At 44.2% G+C, this 20,221-nt stretch overlaps 1 protein-coding gene across 4 annotated transcripts in view; it reads left to right on the top strand.

Moving 5' to 3' along the window:
* Positions 1–20,221, top strand: part of KIAA1614 (KIAA1614 ortholog) — a 383,065-nt gene that overhangs the window by 250,194 nt on the left and 112,650 nt on the right. For all 4 annotated transcript variants that reach the window (XM_069641447.1, XM_069641446.1, XM_069641449.1 and 1 more), the window contains one exon: positions 885–1,164. In XM_069641447.1, coding sequence (XP_069497548.1) covers positions 885–1,164 — 280 coding nt within the window. The remainder of the gene's footprint in view (positions 1–884; positions 1,165–20,221) is intronic.

The following is a 20,221-nucleotide window of genomic DNA, read 5'->3' as shown; positions in this document are numbered from 1 at the left end:
TACCCTATAAAGACAACCTTGTTATTTAAATATTCAATATTGACACCAAATTTAATTTACGAAAACAGTTTGATCGTTTACTTAACTCACTAGTAAACTAACGTTTTTTACTTAACCACCAGAGGTCCAAAACCGATATTGCTATTACCATTATGTGTTAATATTCACATAGACCTCAGGTGATGACATTATCATTTGGGATAACAGCCCTTTGCCAACACTTTGCCATATCTGGGGGCCTTTCTATTTTCCCTCGATATAACTGATCCCTAGATCTCGGTCTATAAGGATATTTTAATATCTTTTATCCCCCATGATCACACCATTTAGTAATCAAACAATACAACATCTGTACAGGGTGGGTTGGGATATAGATAATGACCACCACCAGGGACCCTATCTGGGAACATATACCTCATGCTCGTAGGTGTTTCCTAATCAGGATTTGCGGGCAAGTAAAGGGAGCCAGGATAATGCAGCAAGGCGACAGCAGTAGGTCTCTGTCTATCCCGAGCAAAGCGAATCACAGAGCTTTTATTAATGCAGTGCTCTTTTTACTGTGAGGTGAGAAGCAGGCTACTTAACTATGTGTTACTATAACCAGCTACAACACTCGTCTCTTTTTGCAAGAGGACAGCCTTCCCCCCTTTTCTGATGCAGTTATAGCAGTAACCAAAGTGACATGTGTTGGTTGTATATGAAGAGCGAGGTGGTCAGCAACTGCTCACAGAGGCACCTTCTCCTATTGCCCTGCACTTATTACCAGAAGCAACCCTGGAGCATGCAATACAGTCTTGAAAGTATTCCACATTTCACCTCCACCTGCTTTAGTCATTCCTATCCCCTCCAACCTTCTAACTCTGTAATGCACAATTATATTTCAGAAAAACAGAGGCTACCGGTCCAGAGCAAGAGGAACAACCATCACCGGTGGCTAGGAAAAGAAGTGGATCCGCCACAAGCTTGAGGAAGTTCTTTTCCACCATCGGCCAAAAAACACAGCAGAAGCTGGGACGCGGACGTTCGGCCAGTCTGGAGCACATCGCAACACCAGACACAGCGGGACCAGCGTCTCCTCCAAAGCTAAAGCCAGTAGCCATACCAGGAATAGAGAGTACTGACCAGACTATGAAGAAGACGCCATCCCTGCAGTCCCTGCGACTGGTGAGTTCCCAGGCTTTTGAGCACAAGTAGAATCTTAATCATGTACAGCCAGCAAAGACATAGCCGCTCATTTTCAGGGCTGTGTTAAAATGGCTGGAAGGTAATTTACAGGCCTAGAATGTGTTTTCTGGACAGAGCTGATCGTGGAGCAAGTATAAAGTCCACTCAGCCTCTTACTTCAGCTCTGCCCTCTCAGGGTAGTTTAAAGCACTTTACTGTGGGAGTGGGCAGAGCCTACAATCCCCTTATGGGAATGGAAGACGGACATCCCCGCCTTTAGCACTTTTAAGGTCCTCTTATAATAAGGTTTGCGGGGGTCTCCAGGCGTAGCATGAATGAGCAGGAGCTGAGGGAATGTTGCGTGTTTCAAGAAGCTCTTTCATGCACTGGCTTCACTGTGCTTGTTTATTCATGCTGCTCAAGCAGTTTCCTCTACTTTTGTAGTGCTACTGCAAAATGAAGAGTAGAAGTTTAAGGGTGTACGGAACACTGCTTTCCATATGCGTGTCCTGGGAGGAATCCGACGCAGGGACAAATTCTCAAAGAAAACACAGAGGAAGCACTTTCATTTTTACTTTCAGCACTTTTGGAAATGCACAGGACACCTTATTCAAACAAAGATGACATGCACATTTTGAAGGGTGTGAGAGGCAGCACACATGATTCACTGACCAGCCTCCTTGCAAGTGGGTGCTGAGAGTTAAATTAAAATGAAAATTAATTACACAGCAAATAAAAAAAACATTTCTATCCCTACAGGTTAGAATGTTATCAGGGGATTTATTAATGCACGTTGACATTCTATGCAAAGGAGGTCAGGTTGTCCCTCATGTGGGTGAGAGACTCATGTTGCTCCAGGTCATTCATCAGTGCCACCTAGGTATGATCATACTGAAAAGGGTGGTCCAGAGGTATTTCTGGTGGTCTGCTGTATATATAAATAAAGAATGCTTTGTGCAACAGTACCCAGTCTGGTTGACTTATACCAATATACTTATCCCAAAGCAGGTATCATTTATAATTGTTCTCTTATCATTATAATTGTTCTTTTACAATGCGCTTAATACCAGAGATTGGTTTCTAAGCACAGGATCAGGATTTAAACCTATGTTGTGCTGTGTTGTCTTGATTTCAAGACAAACGTGTTGTGTTGCCCCTGAACTATCCCCCCCTCGCCTCATTATCTCCTGTTAGTGTCCTGCAAAGCCCATCGATCTGGCGGTACCTTATAGCAAGCTGCTCCACTCTCCTTTGCAGTTGTGCTCATTGATTATTTCTCCTAGAGCCAAAAGTTACATTTTCCATCTCTTCTATGACAGTTATAGAATTTCACAAAGACTTACACTGGACTGCTGAAACTATCATCTCTGATAGCAGGGCTCAATTAACTTCTATTGGTAACGGGGTCCATTTACTTCTGCGAAAATATCTACATTCCTTTGAGTGGGAGACATCCAACATTGCACCACTGCTCGGTAACACTTGCAGGGAAACCGAATGGTGGAGCGATTTATTAAAGACATCATCTATGGAGCTTTCCAGAATGAGAAGTACTCTAGGGAATCCGCGGGCACAGGCTTCATGTTCAGAACCATGCAGGGTTCCTTGAGTTTTTACAGCAGAAATGTAACTGTGATATTTTTTACAGCATTCTTTTACCTATATTTTTCTGCAAAATGCCAGGGTGATCCACCCGACTGTCCACCTAGCCCACATATTGCCTTACCTAGACCTGCCCCTGGCATTTTTTTCGCCAAATAAATTGCACAAAAAAGCACAGTAAACAATTTATTTGGTGAAATTTCAGCTGCAAAGACTGGACATATCATGCGCTGCTCCTCCATGGGTGTCTCAGCTTTTGAAGAGATGGGAGAGAGAGGCATTCTCTTGGCATGCAAACATGGGTAGTTAGTGTACCACTGCAAAATGAGCATAATGTCTCCCTTACATGTGCTAGATACGTGTAATGAGTTGTGGGTCAGGAACACATGAAGCATGGCATGCCGCTTCTCTGCCAGACTTCGAGATGGGAGATTGGGCTAGAGTTAGGTTACCAAGAAATGTACTAACGGGGGAATTGAAAATAGATCCCAACTGCTCATCACGCCGATGTACTGGGGAGCGGTTGGGACAGCTGATGGCCACATGTGGGACCTCGAAAGGGTTGCCTGAGTAATCATGCCTTGACCTTCCCAGAGAGGCTCAACAAGGCAGCCAACATTGTATGACATTTCACAGAGAGTTCTGACTCGTCACAGAGAGCATCTGGGGGTGCCCTCCAGCAATAGTTTGGCAGGGAAATCCTTTCCCCCAGTCCAGATAATCTATCTGTGGTCCAAAGGGTTAAGACAAAGGGGCACCCTTCCAGGATACCCATTTGGTATGTCAGTAGTTGCCCTTCCCTTCCTCCAATCCCTAGCTGCTAGTACACGTTTAGGGATGTAGCTGCCATACAATTGTGAGCCAGCGATGGGAAGGCCTGAGGGTCACAAACTTTAAGGATTTATTTGCTGATCGTGCTATAGTAATTAAACCTGCTGACAAATGAGGTCCCTTGTTATTACGAACAGCCAAGACTATATGGATGGGTGAATTAGACAGTTACAAGATGGATTGAGTTACTTACAACTGGATTATAACTCTACCATTGAATTTAAAATTGCTACTGACACTAAGTGTTGAACGAAGCATGTGACAAAGAGTGGATTTCTGAAAAATCAAGAGATTTCTTTTCAGTAGTCATCCGGTAATTTCTCTCCTTTTCACGCTTCCCAAGATCCATGAGGGCCTTTAAGTCCTCCCGGGACGGCATTTAGTGGCACGCACGAATGGGTTACTTGAGCCTTTGGGGCAGTGTATCGATTATATTCTAAAACCTATTGTACAAAAATCAGAATCATACATTAAAGATACTAAAAGAAATGTGAAAGGTGCAGAAGATTGGACACCATTCGTGTCAACTACTGACATTCTTTTTACATTGGATGCTGAGACCATTCATGGGATTCCGTCAATATCCCTAGAGGGGAGCCCTTCCCTTTGAGGCTAGAGAGGTGAGGTAGCTACCCAATATTCCCCCTAGGTGTGGTAATTAGCAGCAAGACCTCATAGGGAGAGACTCCATCCTTAGGGATAAGAACTCCCTTTTCTTTATGAAACTCCCTCATAACCTGTTATAGGACATCCCTACACCCTCTTACCCTTCTACGATATCAGCCCCTCAAGTCTCTATTTGTTACTGTGATACTACACCATTCACACATACACTCTTTGAAAGTACTGAGAAGAGGAAACATGGAAAAACCATAAAGAGTGATGGTTGGTTGGCAGCCAACCATACTGATACGAATAAGATGGAGAGAAGAATGGAGATCAATCCACAAAGACAAAAGAATCTGGTGCTTTCACGCAGGGGAGGGACCCGCTCTACATGAACAAAAGCAAGAAAGGACTAACCTTCAATGATGGAAAAGGAACCCAGGAGACTTGAATACAGAGCAGCAGTGAAAACAGAACTGAGAGCTGGGCGTATCATGATTGGCACACAGAGTGGCTATTCCAACCCTTTGAGTAACGAGGAGGCAGGCCGCCAACCCAGACCAAGGAAGAAGAGCTCCAGGCAGTGGCTTGACCCAAGGAGGGTGGACCGGCTGGTTTATAAACGATGCCGATACTGGCAAGGCCTCAAAGGAAGAGGCATAGTATCAGGAAGAAGACATTGACCGACCCGCTGAAGTCCCGCGGTAGAGAGAAGCAGAGTACTCTCCCTTGTCACAGTGATTACATTGACAGCAGTGTAGAGAAGGACAGACAACCAGAGCTGGTTAGAGATCACTTTAATTGTCGGAAAAGGTTTATGGAAAAATGTTAGACACAATGCTCCCTACTGAAAATGGAACTGAAACAGTCATTGAAAGAAGTGAAGGTAGATGGGGCCAAATTAGATGAGTCGATACCGCGGAGAGAGCAATACAAAATATGTCGGACGACTCTAGAAAGACGGATGAAGCGATTGAACATCTTTCTACACTTTCTCATAACAATACGAAGATCTGGAAAACCGCTCCCGTCGATCTAATATACGTATTAAAAACTTGGTTGAGTCGGTAGAGGAGAAGGACCTGAAAAACACAGCACAATAATTGTTTGCAGATATCCTACCGGGGGAGCAAGAGGAATTGGTCAACATTGATTGGATCCATAGGGTCGGTCCCAATTACTTCCTACACCCAGAAGGAGACTATATTAAGAGCAGCCAGAACATCAGGCTTGATAAACATTAATGGGACAGAAGTGGGATTATATTGTATTGTATTGGGTTATTTATATAGCGCTCTTTCCCCATTTGTATGGCCTCAATGCGATTTGTGATTGGAACGACCTCTGTGACCGTAGTGAATGTGCTGGAGGTTCTAAGAATTCTAGATCAGGTGATACGTGTGTGCATTTTTCGACAGTGTAAGACTTAGGTGGCTGGCTAGGCTCGACTAAGCAGCCCAAAGAGGTCAGGCACGTAGGTGAGCGCTGTTGGAGGTTTTCGATAGAGTGCTATTGTTGTAAAAGAGTCGATGTGTTAGGCAAAGTTTGCATGCAGTACCCTCTGGGACCACTACACACAACTCTGACGACAGGTATAGACAACCCAACCTTTGCTATAAGCTTGTAATACACAGTTTTGGTAGCCTGTTGAGCAGCCAGGCTTATCTCAAGAGAGGAAATGTGAGCTGTAGGGGATTTACACACAGATTCACAGTTACAGGTATTCAAATAAACTCTAACACTCAAGGTTTCTTGCATAAACAATTGTTAATTTATTTATCAGTCAGTTATAAAGCCTTCTTTAGAAGGGAGCAATATAATAATAAGACACAAATGCACTTCAATACTGTACACTCAGTTTCTGAATCAGACAAGACCCTTTTGGGATGTCCCACAGACACAACCTACGTCCACAGCTGACATCAGTAACAAGGGTGCTGGGGACATTAATATCTTACTAATGGCATTTAGAACACTCTTAAAAGTTGGTAAAAGGCAAAGATTATTATAACACAAGAGATCACAAATATTCTTAAGCAGGGCAAACACTTTTAGGGCCACAAGCAGATTAGACTTGTGAGTTGTGGAAGTTACAAGCACTTCTACAGTAAGAGGTAAGTTCTCTTATACTTGTTTTACAATAAATTAGCAATGAAGAAAAGATGCAGCTGATGACTTCTGTTCCTGTGCAGCTCTGCAGATCTCACTGTTCCTGGGCCTCAGTCGTGGGGACAAGAGGGAGGCCGTCGGGGGACTCCTGCACTGCACTGGGACGGTCAAAAGTTGCAACCGGCAAACTTCACTTTCAGTGGCTGTTTCGCGTTTCAGCTTCTCGCGGCTACCGCAAATAGCAACAACGGGTTCCTGGCTGTTGAGGTGGGCTTTCCTTGTGTTAGGCAGAATTGCATGCAGTACCCTCTGGGACCTCTGGGACCTCCACATGCAATTAGGACTACAGATGTAACCAACCTTTGGTATAAGTCTGTACTACACAGTTTGTGGTAACGAGCTGAGCAGCCAGGCCTATCTCAAGAGGGAATGTGAGCAGTAAAAGAGGTTACACAGAGGTCTTACAATCACAGTGGCTCAAGTAGACACTTACTCTCAAGGTTTCTTGGTAAAACACTTATTCAATTATTACACAGTCATTTAGAAAACAATCACTAGAAGGAGGCAACTTAATAACATGCACAAATACACTTCAGTACCAAACCAATAAGTTTCTAAGTAAATTAGGCTCCCCTGTAATAGGAGCAAAATGGCATTTCAGTCACTTTAAATAGGAGGACAAAGGCACAAGCTAATAGAATAGATCACAAATACTTTCTTAGGCAGTGCAAATAGTTTAATTTCACTAGAGGACTCAGTTCAGTTCAATAGGCCTAGGCCAAAGTCAATGGGCTAGTGTCTTGGATAGGAAAGTGCAGTTCTTGTAGTAAACGGTAAATTCTTTGCCAATGTTCTCAGAAGTAGTTTGTACGAAGAAGAATCATATGTTGGGTCACAAGCTGATTAGGCCTGCAAGTTGGGAAAGTTCCACGAACTTTCACCGCTAGAGGTAAGTTCTCTCAATCGGTTTGGCACAGTACCTTAATATGAAGAAAATATGCAGCTGAAGACTTTGGTTCCTGGCAGTTCTTGCAGATCGCACTGTTCCTGAGCCTCAGTCGTGGGGACAAGAGGGAGGACTTCAGGGGACTCCTGCTCTGGGATGTAGTAGCTGTCATCAAGCACACAAGCTGGTGTCCTTCCCCCTGGTTAATCCTAACCAGCTCCGAGAATGGTATCCAGGTGGCTTATGAGTTGATTGGTCCCACAAACTCAAATGAAGAAGTCGGCCTTGGAGTGGCTTCCCAGTCGAGATGAACTTGGCAATTCGGACCTGCAGCAGGGCTTCACTAGGCAAACCAACGGTCCACGAGTTGCAGCAGCCATCCTTTTCCAGCTCGTCTTCGGTTCTTTCGTTCCAGTGGTCTACTCTGCTTTCCAGTCCAAGAGACTCACCTTTTAAACTGTTTTCTCCCTTTCATTCCAGCCTAGCTGTCACTCACCCAGCAGGGTGGCTGTCCTTGCCAGACAGTCAGCCAGCCAATCACGCCAGAGTGCATTTGGGTCTCCTAGGAGACTCAACACAGAGTTTCGGGCACCTCCCTCACTTCCTGCCCACCCCAGACACTCAGACGCCAGTGGCGGTCTTCAGTCCTGAAGCCCGCCAAAGGCATAGAAACAAAGCGACCAAACCTAGTTTGGCGCGCGCAGACAAACACTAGAAGGACCTTTCCAAAAATAAACAGCGAAAAAAGAAGACCGGGGCCTGTTTAAACACAGGGGCTTAAGGCACCATCTTGAAAAACATGGCTCCTGCAATTCTTTGCTACTGGTGTTCGCGGTCGGGAAAAATCATGGTAGTTCGTTGTAAAACCACCACCAGCCACCAGCCATTTTGATAGGAAAGTGTAGCATTTGACTGCTACATGAGTTTCTAGACACCAGGGATACTAGGTAACCCCTCCAGCACTCTATTGTAAGATAGGGTGTGCTGGGTCTAGGTATTTAAAAAGACTAGTAAAGTCAATTTAACATTACATTCTCTGGGAAACAGTGGTTTATCCCAGAGAAGGTATTTAAACCTTGGGACAGCTTAAAAAACTTCCCTGTGTCACTGCACTGAGGGTGCTGTGTGACACACATGAAAAGATGATATCTATGGAGTTGTCTAAAACTCCATAATCAAAGAAAACACAAGAGTAAAACACACAGAATTAAAAAGTTCAAAGCCCCAAAGTTTAGCAAAAGAGCTGAGGGCTCTAAGGTGGGAGGAATTGGCACATTTATGAGAATTCTCCCTAACACTCATCACCCCCAAGTTCCTATAGACCAATTGTGTGGATTAACACCGACGCCAATGAGTGCATTTGCGTCTCCTAGCAGACTAGGCACAGGGAGTTTCGGGCACCTCCCTTACTTCCTGTCTACCCCAGACACTCTGGAGCCAGAGGCTGGCTTCACTCCTGAATCCCGCAGAAGGGGAAATTAACAAACAGACCAAACCTGGTTTGGCACGCAGAGCAAATCTCTAGAAGGACCTTCCCCCAAATACATGGCGAAAAAGAAGACCGGGGACCATTTTGTCACAGATGGCTCTGCGCCATTTTGAAAAAGATGGCTCCCGCGTTTGCTTTACCGGAGGCTGCGAACAGCCACGGTAAATGCAAACCATGGGAGTTCAGAGCAAAATTACTGCCACCAGCCATTCAGAGAGGAAAGGGTAAAATGAAACATGTTAAAAGAAGATAGACAAAGGTGATACTAAGTAACCCCTCCAGCACTCTATTGCAAGATAGGGTGTGCTGGGTCTAGAAAGTTACAATGATAAGTAAAGTCAATTTCACTTTACTGCTGTGGGAAACAGTAGTTTATCCCAGATAAAGGTATTTAAACCTTGGGGAAATCTGGAAGACTTCCCTGTGCCACTGACCTGAAGGTGCTGTGTGACACAATGTAAAAGATGAGGTCTCTGGAGTTTGTGAGACTCCATAACCAAAAGAAACACAGAGGTAGAATTCACATCAAAATACAGAGAATGGGAAAAGGGGTCTCACTCCTTCCAGGTTAAAACAAATTAAGTCCTCAAAATCTAGCAAAGTTGCTGGGGGGTCTCTAAAGTGGAGAGAATTAGCACATTTCTGAGAATTCCCCCTAACAATGTGTGGCCAGCTATACCAAATTTCTTTTCGTTGGCAGTCACTGTATGCTAGTGGCAGAGGTGTTGAGGTAGGTCGGTTGTTCAGTTTGAACGGCTATATGCGCTGCTAGACCAGAAGAACATAACCATAGCTGCATTCTGTGGTGCATGGATGTTTGGCCGTGCCTGGAGCCTGTGTTCACAGATGTGGTGTTATGTATACGTACCGTAGGCTTCGATGTTGTTCGTATGCAGCTGTCTTTGTCCAATGCGGAGAAGGCAGATGTAATAGGCAGATATGGCCTAGGTTTCATCATACAGTAGGTTTCGCAGTATAGTAGGTTGATAAGGGGAGCACTTGTGTACAAAGAGTGGGGGTGTCCTGACTGGAAAAGTCTAAGCCAACTGCCGCTTATTGATTGCAGTCTAGGTTTAAAGACAATGCGTTATCCTTGGGTGTCACCATTTATATATTTACCAAGGATAGCGGTACATGAGAGAACCTTAATAATCCACTTGTACTAGATCATTAGTCTGCAAAGGAACAGTTTTTATTAAGTGGCTGTCCTTGTTCTTTTACATATTTTTTTGGAAAGAAATTGTAGGTACAAAATATATGGGTGTACATTTTTTCACCAAAGTCACACATAAAAAATGTAAACAAATATAGAAAAAATAGAAAAAAGACATGTAGCAAAAGATAAGACAAAGTCATACATGTGCATACTGACAGAAGTATAACGACATTCCGTTGCTGCTAATACATTTTGTTTTTCAAATTGTAGAAAATTATCCTCGAAAGTAAAAGTCCTTGGATAGGTCTAACTAAGCCAGGCTAAAGGGTGACCAAAAAGTAGTTGATCGACGTCACTGAAATGAATCTCTACTTGGATTTGGGAGGGCCCCCACCACACTGGGGTAAGGGAGTCCCAGGACGTTTCGGCTTTAGTGGGTCACAGCCTTCTTCACGGAGCCAAGGAAAGGAGTCCCCTGTGAAAAATTAGGGGAGCTAGGGTTACTAGAATGAAGTAACAAGAAATGTGAAAGGCACATAGTGGTGAACAACGGGGATATGTACATAATCATGTCATTGTCACAAGAAAACAAGACCCCATGATTTAAACTCAGAAGTACATGTCTAGTTATACTCAAATTGGTGAACAATGGCTGGCCACACATCGACCTAAATTCAGGAAAGTTGGCAAATGCTAATAAAAGTGTAATAAAATATATCAAATATTCCTCTGAAAATAAAATCAAAATTGGAAAGGGCATGTTACCCAAATACACTGGATGGAGGAAACGTGTATTAGAGAAGCTGTAGTGCCACATTTTTTTAACTACCCCAATCCAAATTATGTAGGGAGAATAAGAATGGAGGGGAGGGGTAGTACCTTTAGATGGTGCTGCGAAGCAATGGAATTCTGTGGCTGCTATGCAGTACGTGGGCTAGAAAAGAAATGGTGTGCTGAACGCTGCACGTGAAGCTGAAAGGAGCAGCAAGCGTCTGCCTAAACAATGAAAAAGATCAGAGTTAGAAAAATGGCATGGCTAGTGCCTAGTATGGAGGGAGGATGAAGGGACAGACAATGGCTGACTGCCAGGGCAATATTTTACCTTAAACGTGAGAGCCAGTCAACAGTGCGGAGCTCCGACTGCCTGTGTCAGTTCGGCAAGGAGCTGTGCGATATTGCAGGGCTATGCGGTACTGAGCATGCGCCTTATTTCATGCGCTGATCCAGCGCGCATGCGCTGTAGGGCTCTGCAAGGTCGGCATCTAGGTCGCCTGGCAACGTGTGCGCAGAGGTAAACCGTCATACGTACAGTCACTGGAGTTCTGAAACTCGACTGCTCGCACTACAGACGGCTCCGCGCATGAAGCTCCGGAGTGTCAGAGTGACCAGCACGAAACAATCCTGATGGGAGGAGTCTAAGCCCGAACCTTCGTTCGGTTGTGACGCCGGGCTAGGTGCCTATAAATCATGGTAAACAAGGTAGTTTAAGAACTAGCAGTCGGTCTGCTAGTTCGTAATGAGCCAGCCCTATTTTTGGAGGATAAGGATTATATGCTTGGCTTTAGCAAAATCGCTACAAAGTGTAGCAGGGACCTCATGGTCCTCACTATTACCACCGCCCAGAGGATCCATCAAGAGATCTCTAAAGAACTAAAGGAACAAGAAAATAAATTTCTTAATGATGAAAGTTTGGAAAATGCTCGAGACAAACTGAAAGAAATAAATAAAACAATGGACACTTTCATGAGTAGCACACTTGAAAAAAAGCATAAGAAACTAGCCAAAGATATTAAAAACTTTCAACTTGAGCTAGTATATCCATACCTATCAGTTGATTATAAGGAGAAAAAGGAGAAAGAAAGGATGATTAACCAGACAGGACCCCTAAGGAATAAACGCAAAAATGTATCCTTTTGGAACACTTCAAGTTCAGGATCCTCAGATGATGACCAAGCTCACTATGGGGGAAGACCAAATAACCAGGGTAACCAACAACCCCATATGCTGCCTTTTTTAGGCCAAGGAGGTCCCAGGGGAGGCTACTGGGGCCCCCCTCAGTTTCAGCCAATGCCTCCTTTCAACTACCCACGCTGGCGAACACCCAATCCGAACAGGAGACGGAGGAGATATCAAAATTAATACCAATTTTCAATCTCTCCGGGATTACACTTACTAAAGAAGAAAAATCTGTGTTATCCAAGGGACTATCTTTTGTCCCCACAAACCGTACGGATTGGTTCCAACTAGACCAAGAACTTACTAGCTTCTACCGGACCATCAGAAGAAAAGTCTTCTTTCAGGACAAAGAAGACCTCATGGGACCTGAAGACTCAGGACTTAGGAAAAAATCTGATTTTGTTCCCAATGACAACGAGATGCCGGCTTGTGTTCTTGCCTTTGAAAAATGCATAAAACAAGAAATGCAAAAAATACAATATACAACCTCCAATAAAAGACACAACCTCAACCAAGGAGAACAGAAAGCACTGAAACAACTGGCAAATAATAACTCTATCGTCATTAAAGCAGCAGATAAGGGAGGTGGAGTAGTAGTGCAAAGTAAAGATCAGTATAAACAAATGGTGCTACTGCTCCTTAATGAAGAGGACAACTACAAAAAACTACGAAAAGACCCTACTGCAGAAATAAAAATAAAAATCAAAGATATCACAGAATTAACCCTGTCCAATAATTGGATATCTGAGAAGGAGGAAATATTTTTGAATAACTCGGAAGGGCGTATCCCCGCCTTTTACGCCCTCCCCAAATTGCATAAAAACCGGATTACACCACCCGGCCGTCCTATAGTGTCTGGGTGTGGTTCGATACTGGAACCAATTGGTAAATTCATTGATTTCTTCCTGAAACCCCTGAGCCAAAAAACACCCACTTATCTGCGAGATACCATGGCAACTATTAACACTTTTGAACATCAACCTTTTAACCCTTCTGAAGACATACTAGTCACCATGGACATAAACAGTCTCTATACCAGCATTCCACAAGATTCAGCGATTGAATGCATTAGACATCATCTCACGCATCATATGTCGCAAACCAGAGTCCCCACCAACTTTCTAGCTGAGCTATTGGAATTGGCACTCACTAATAACTTTTTTCAATTTGAGGACACATTTTACTTGCAAATCCGAGGCACAGCCATGGGGGCAGCATTTGCCCCGAGCATGGCCATCATCTTTATGGCAGAATATGAACACAATAATGTACTGAATACACGCAATCCATTCCTGGACAGTATAGTACTTTGGCATAGGTACATTGATGATATTATCTTCATTTGGAAAGGAGAGAAGGGTAACTTGACACATTTTTTTGACTGGATCAATAACTGCACGGAAGAAATAAAATTTACCATCAACAGCAGCAATTCCAGCATCAACTTCCTCGACTTGACCATCAAACCCAAGAATAATCAATTGGAATGTACTATGTTCAAAAAGGAAACTGATCGGAATACAATCCTTCACTACAAAAGCAATCATCCACGTAATCTAAGAGATAACCTCCCATATGGACAGTTTCTACGAGTGCGTAGAAACTGCACTGACATTACAGAATTTAAAACAAACGCGTCTGCATTAGAAGACAAGTTGAAAACCAGAGGTTATCCTAAGAAACTACTCAGAGATACCATGAAGAGAGCCAGGTTCACATCCCGCGAAGCCTTACTCACACCTAAAATTCACAGTAACCAAGAGGACAATATTATGGCCTGTGTCACCACATTCGGTCCGAACACAACCAAGCTCAAAGGTCTCATAAGAAAATTCTGGCCACTTATTCAGCTCAGCTTGCCGAAAGAACCGATACCAAGAATGGCCTTGCGAAGATCTAAGAACCTTAAGGATATACTTACCCATGCGAGGATGAGCAAAACCAGCACGAGATCTACCTTATGGAATCTCAGAGAAATCAATGGCCACCATCCGTGTGGCAATTGTACTGTATGTAAACAAACCAAGAAAATGACCTCCTTCACCATCGGAACCAAGGAATGGAGATTAAGGCATTTCTCCAATTGCAAATCTAGCAATGTGATTTACATCATTGAATGCCCTTGCGGGCTCAGATATGTGGGGCAAACATCGAGACCGGTTCACAAGAGAATTGGAGAACACCGGTCACGCATTCGGTGCAAAAATATCACAGCACCCTTGGTACCACACTTCCTTGAATACCAACACAACCCGGACAGTTTTACATGGTGGGTTGCTGATAAAGTATACAACACCAGCAACCTTACCAACTCCTTGAACTTTAAAGAATCGTGGTGGATGTATAAACTTCAGGCCATTACAAAAGGCCTGAATGAAGCACAGCCCCAGAACCAATTATAAAATATTTAATCTCAATGCTCTATATTCAATGAGTGCACTTTTTGCATTCCTTATTCCGCTCATTCACAGGAGTTTACACATCCTCCACTCCATCTAGTGTATAAGGGCGGTACCTGACAGCTATCCAAATATAGGGATTTTTATTGCACAGCCATTTTGCGAGTAACCTCCTTCCTTGTCGCTTATTTTAAACTACCTTGTTTACCATGATTTATAGGCACCTAGCCAGGCGTCACAACCGAACGAAGGTTCGGGCTTAGACTCCTCCCATCAGGATTGTTTCGTGCCGGTCACTCTGACACTCCGGAGCTTCATGCGCGGAGCCGTCTGTAGTGCGAGCAGTCGAGTTTCAGAACTCCAGTGACTGTACGTATGACGGTTTACCTCTGCGCACACGTTGCCAGGCGACCTAGATGCCGACCTTGCAGAGCCCTACAGCGCATGCGCGCTGGATCAGCGCATGAAATAAGGCGCATGCTCAGTACCGCATAGCCCTGCAATATCGCACAGCTCCTTGCGGAACTGACACAGGCAGTCGGAGCTCCGCACTGTTGACTGGCTCTCACGTTTAAGGTAAATTATTGCCCTGGCAGTCAGCCATTGTCTGTCCCTCCATCCTCCCTCCATACTAGGCACTAGCCATGCCATTTTTCTAACTCTGATCTTTTTCTCTGTTTAGGCAGACGCTTGCTGCTCCTTTCAGCTTCACGTGCAGCGTTCAGCACACCATTTCTTTTCTAGCCCACGTACTGCATAGCAGCCACAGAATTCCATTGCTTCGCAGCACCATCTAAAGGTACTACCCCTCCCCTCCATTCTTATTCTCCCTACATAATTTGGATTGGGGTAGTTAGAAAAATGTGGCACTACAGCTTCTCTAATACACGTTTCCTCCATCCAGTGTATTTGGGTAACATGCCCTTTCCAATTTTGATTTTATTTTCAGAGGAATATTTGATATATTTTATTACACTTTTATTAGCATTTGCCATCTTTCCTGAATTTAGGTCGATGTGTGGCCAGCCATTGTTCACCAATTTGAGTATAACTAGACATGTACTTCTGAGTTTAAATCATGGGGTCTTGTTTTCTTGTGACAATGACATGATTATGTACATATCCCCGTTGTTCACCACTATGTGCCTTTCACATTTCTTGTTACTTCATTCTAGTAACCCTAGCTCCCCTAATTTTTCACAGGGGGCTCCTTTCCTTGGCTCCGTGAAGAAGGCTGTGACCCACTAAAGCCGAAACGTCCTGGGACTCCCTTACCCCAGTGTGGTGGGGGCCCTCCCAAATCCAAGTAGAGATTCATTTCAGTGACGTCGATCAACTACTTTTTGGTCACCCTTTAGCCTGGCTTAGTTAGACCTATCCAAGGACTTTTACTTTCGAGGATAATTTTCTACAATTTGAAAAACAAAATGTATTAGCAGCAACGGAATGTCGTTATACTTCTGTCAGTATGCACATGTATGACTTTGTCTTATCTTTTGCTACATGTCTTTTTTCTATTTTTTCTATATTTGTTTACATTTTTTATGTGTGACTTTGGTGAAAAAATGTACACCCATATATTTTGTACCTACAATTTCTTTACAAAAAAATATGTAAAAGAACAAGGACAGCCACTTAATAAAAACTGTTCCTTTGCAGACTAATGATCTAGTACAAGTGGATTATTAAGGTTCTCTCATGTACCGCTATCCTTGGTAAATATATAAATGGTGACACCCAAGGATAACGCATTGTCTTTAAACCTAGACTGCAATCAATAAGCGGCAGTTGGCTTAGACTTTTCCAGTCAGGACACCCCCACTCTTTGTACACAATTGTTAATGGCCCAGAGTCCTGAGTCTTGGTAGGGCTCTCCCTCCCGTATCTCCTGATATGGGGAGCACACCTAGATTTGGGAGTCCTGTATATTGGGAGAGAGGCCTAGGTTTCACAATACAATATCGGTACGGGGAGACATACCTAGGTTTGAGAGTCTTGCAAATCGGGTGAGAGGCCTAGGTTTCACAATACAGTATGTTTCATAGTGTTATAGGCAGATATGGGGAACAAACCTACATTTGAGAGTCCAGTATAGTGGGATAGAGGCCTAGGTTTCACAATATAATAAGGGTTTGGGTAAAACACCTAGGTTTGAGAGTCCTGTATAGTGGGGGAGAGGCCTAGGTTTCACAATACAGAAGGTTTCATTGTGTAATAGGCAGCTATGGGGAACACACATAGATTTGAGAGTCCTGTTTAGTGGGGGAGAGGCCTAGGTTTCACAATACAGAAGGTTTCATAGTGTAATAGGCAGATATGGGGGAACACTCCTAGATTTGAGAGTCCTGTATAGTGTGATAAAGGCCTAGGTTTCACAATATGGGTACGGGAAAAACAACTAGATTTCAGAGTCTGGCACAATGGAAATAGGCCTAGGTTTCACAACATAGTAGGTTTCACAAAATAAAGAGGGAAATGCACCCAGAATTGAGGGTCCTGTTTAGTGGGAGAGAGGCCTAGGTTTCACAGTACAGTTGGTTTCACAATATAATAGGATGGAAACACACCTAGAATTGAGAGTCCTGTATAATAGAGGCCTAGGTTTCACAATACAGTAGGTTCCATAGTGTAATAGGCAGATATGTGGAACACAGCTAGATTTGAGAATCCTGTTTAGTGGGGGAGAGGTCTAGGTTCAAAAACAATTTGGGTATGGGTGAAACCCCAAGAATTGAGAGTCCTGTGTAGTGGGAGAAGCCTGGGTTTCACACAGTGGAGTAACTATGCTGAAAATGTTGGGGGGGGGACATGACATCTGAAGAAAAGGTCACCCGGCCAAATGAATGGGGACAAAATGGTGTGCCATGAAAGTTGGGGGGGACAAACACCCCTGTCCTCCCCTAAAATTACACCCATGGTTTCACAATACAGTAGGTTTCACAGTATAATAGGCAGATTTGAGGAACACGCCTAGAATTAGGAGTCCTGTATAGTGGGGGAGAGGCCTATGTTCAAAAACAATTTGGGTACTGGTGAAAACCCTAGAATGGAGAGTCCTTTGTAGTGGGTGAGAGGCCTGGGTTTCACACTACAGTAGGTTTCACAGTATAATAGGCAGATATGGGCAACACGCCTAGGATTGGAAGTCCTGTATAGTGTGAGAGAGGCCTAGGTTTCACCTTTATTTTTATAGAACTTCGTGCTGACGATGGATTTTCATCGATATTCACAGTTCTATTGCAGTGTGGCATAGGCTAATATGCACAGCTCTATCCCAACGCGGCACAGGCCAATGCTCACAGTTCTCTCTCTATGTTGCACATGCTAATATTCAATTTCAATGTTGCGCAGGCTAATATTCACAGATCTCTCAAAGTGTGATGCAGGATAATATTACAGTTCTGTCTTAGTGTGGCATAGGCTTATATTCACAGTTTTGTCTTAGTGTGGCATAGGCTTATATTCACAGTTTTGTCTCAGTGTGGCATAGGCTAATATCCACAGTGGTCTCTAGTTGTTAAGCTGTTGTTAAGCCTGGTGTGCTATGTTCTGAGGGTAGCTAGAGTGGCAGGGCTTCCAAAGTACATTGGTTGCTCCACTCCCCACCCCGGCCACACCTACCCTGACGGTCGCCGCTGGTTGACGGCTGGCCCCGGCCTCCCATTCTGACACCCGCAGACACTGTCTATAGCCGCCGCTGTAGGAGCCGTCCCTTGCCCTGGGCCCTGCAGCCGCAGGTGCTGCCCGGCAGGGGGCCGCCCCGGTCAGACCGTCCACCATGGGAACGCAGGCCAACCAGGGCACGCAGAAGGGCTAGGAGGCGGGCTTGAAAGCGGATTGGGAAGCAGCCAAAGGAGAGGGGACAAAAATACACAGAGTGTGCTGTTCGTGCAAAATTAGATGGCTGTGTGGGTCGAGCATTGGCAACACTTACCTCGGCGTTGTGGAGGTTCCAAATTTCACAGGCTTTATGAGCAGATGTGTCAGTGAAAGAGCAATCATCTGCGCTAAGGTAAGCCCCCAATGGCAGACAAATATGTTCTGCATGACAAAATGGGGAGGCCCGTGGCAGGACTTGGCACAATCAACACTACAAAAAAGGCGTGCCATGGATCTGGTAGTACGGTTCCTTACACAAAAGCAAATTAGATACAAATGAACATTTCCTTTTGGGCTGCTATTCAAAGGGGAGGACCGGCAATATCGAATTACGACCTGTGAAGGCATATTCTGCAGATACCGGAAGAAGAAGATGAACCGTCTGGCAGCAGTAGAAAGTCAGAATGGATAAAAAAGAGAGAGATCCAAAGCCATGGGAGTGGAGGATGTCGACTAAAGAGGACAAAAGGAAGTGAGACATCTACACCCGAACAAAGGGAACATGTAGAGCCGTGGAGAGGACTCTGAAGGTAGGAGACCACACCTGAGATCATCTTATTGGGAAAAATGAAAGACACGCAATTTAAATAAGACATGGGCCCTAAGGACCACAAACAGTGATATGCCGGTTGGAATCTTAAAGTGGGGTTTAGGATTCCCCACGTTATAGCTCTGGGGAAAATAGAGGGCCAGTGGTGTCTGACATTTCGCCCGGTGGATGATAGGAACTTTGGCACTCCCCAGGGAACGAGGGGGAAATTGAGGAAGTTGGGGGTTGGAGAAGAAGGGGGAGGGTTGTGAGCTAGGGTCATGTTGGGAAGGAGGTGAAGAGGAAGATGGTCATAGAGCTGGAAAGGTCACACAAAATGGAAGCAAGGGGGGCAAGCTCACCTACAAGGCTAGAGGGAAAAGCATGGATGGACTAGGGCAGTTAAATGAAGACAATTAGAATTTTGTCACACAATGTTAGGGGTTTGAACTCCCCGGTAAAAAAATAAATAAATCGAGGGTTCTTTTTTCGGTGTGAAGCCAGAAATCTTGATGTTCCAAGAAATCCACATTAGGAAAAAAAGATAAGGGGAAACTTAAGTTGAGCGGTTATCCCCTTTTGTATCAAGCGAATGCGGAAGACAAAAAAACTGGGATCCTAATCCAGCTGGACACTCACTCATACTCAAAGTAATGATAGGTGTCCGTAAGTACACACTAGCTAATATTTATGCTCCTAATAAAGGTCAAGATGGCTTTTTGAGGGGCGTAATGACACAACTTGAAGACTTTGCAGAGGGAGAAATCATACTGTCGGGAGACTTCAACTTGGCATAGACCCGGCAAATAGATAGGAGTTCACAGGCAACACAACATATATTGGCGCCATCCAAACGACTTAAACAACAAATCACTATGCTGGCTCTCCACGATGTCTGGCGAGTATTAAAGGGTCAGAACAAAGGTTTCACACATCCTGTCCATGTAAAGGATTGATTATATCTGGGTTTTGACTCGTATAATGGGGAGGGTGAAGAATATAGATCTGGGAACTATTTCCCTCTCGGACCATGCCCCATTAACTATGCTAATAGAGGTTGACGGGGTAGCAGAGGGGGTTTGGAAGTGGCAGTTTCTGGAAAACTTGATGCAGGACGCTATTTTGGCCACCATGAATCAGGATAAAATGAACACCTACTTCACAGAAAATGATGCCCAAGATGTAGCTCCTGAAGTGGTATTGGATGTATGTAAGGCAGTGTTGAGGGGCCATTTAATAGCCATGATGGCAAAACGAGACAGACAATGGAGAGCGTGGGAAGAGGAACTAGAAACTAAAGTAAGAGGTATAATGGCAGAAATAGCAAAAGGCTCCACAAGGAGTCTACAACGGACACTGAAACATGCGCAAGGCCAACTTGAGACACATCGTACTAACCATGCGGAAAGACCATTACTTTATACTAAGCAATTCTATTACGTAAAAGCAAACAAAGCTGATAAACTGCTTGCAAGACAACTAAAAGACAGAATATGATCTCAGACGATATTGAAAATGAAAAATAACTCTGGGGGTTACGCTACTACTTATGAGG

The sequence above is a fragment of the Ambystoma mexicanum genome, chromosome 1q (assembly GCF_040938575.1).
Source record: "Ambystoma mexicanum isolate Mex_15411 chromosome 1q, UKY_AmexF1_1, whole genome shotgun sequence".
In the NCBI taxonomy this organism is placed as follows: domain Eukaryota; kingdom Metazoa; phylum Chordata; class Amphibia; order Caudata; family Ambystomatidae; genus Ambystoma; species Ambystoma mexicanum.
The sequence above is the reverse complement of the archived record's forward strand: the minus strand, read 5'-3'. Positions and strand labels throughout refer to the sequence as shown.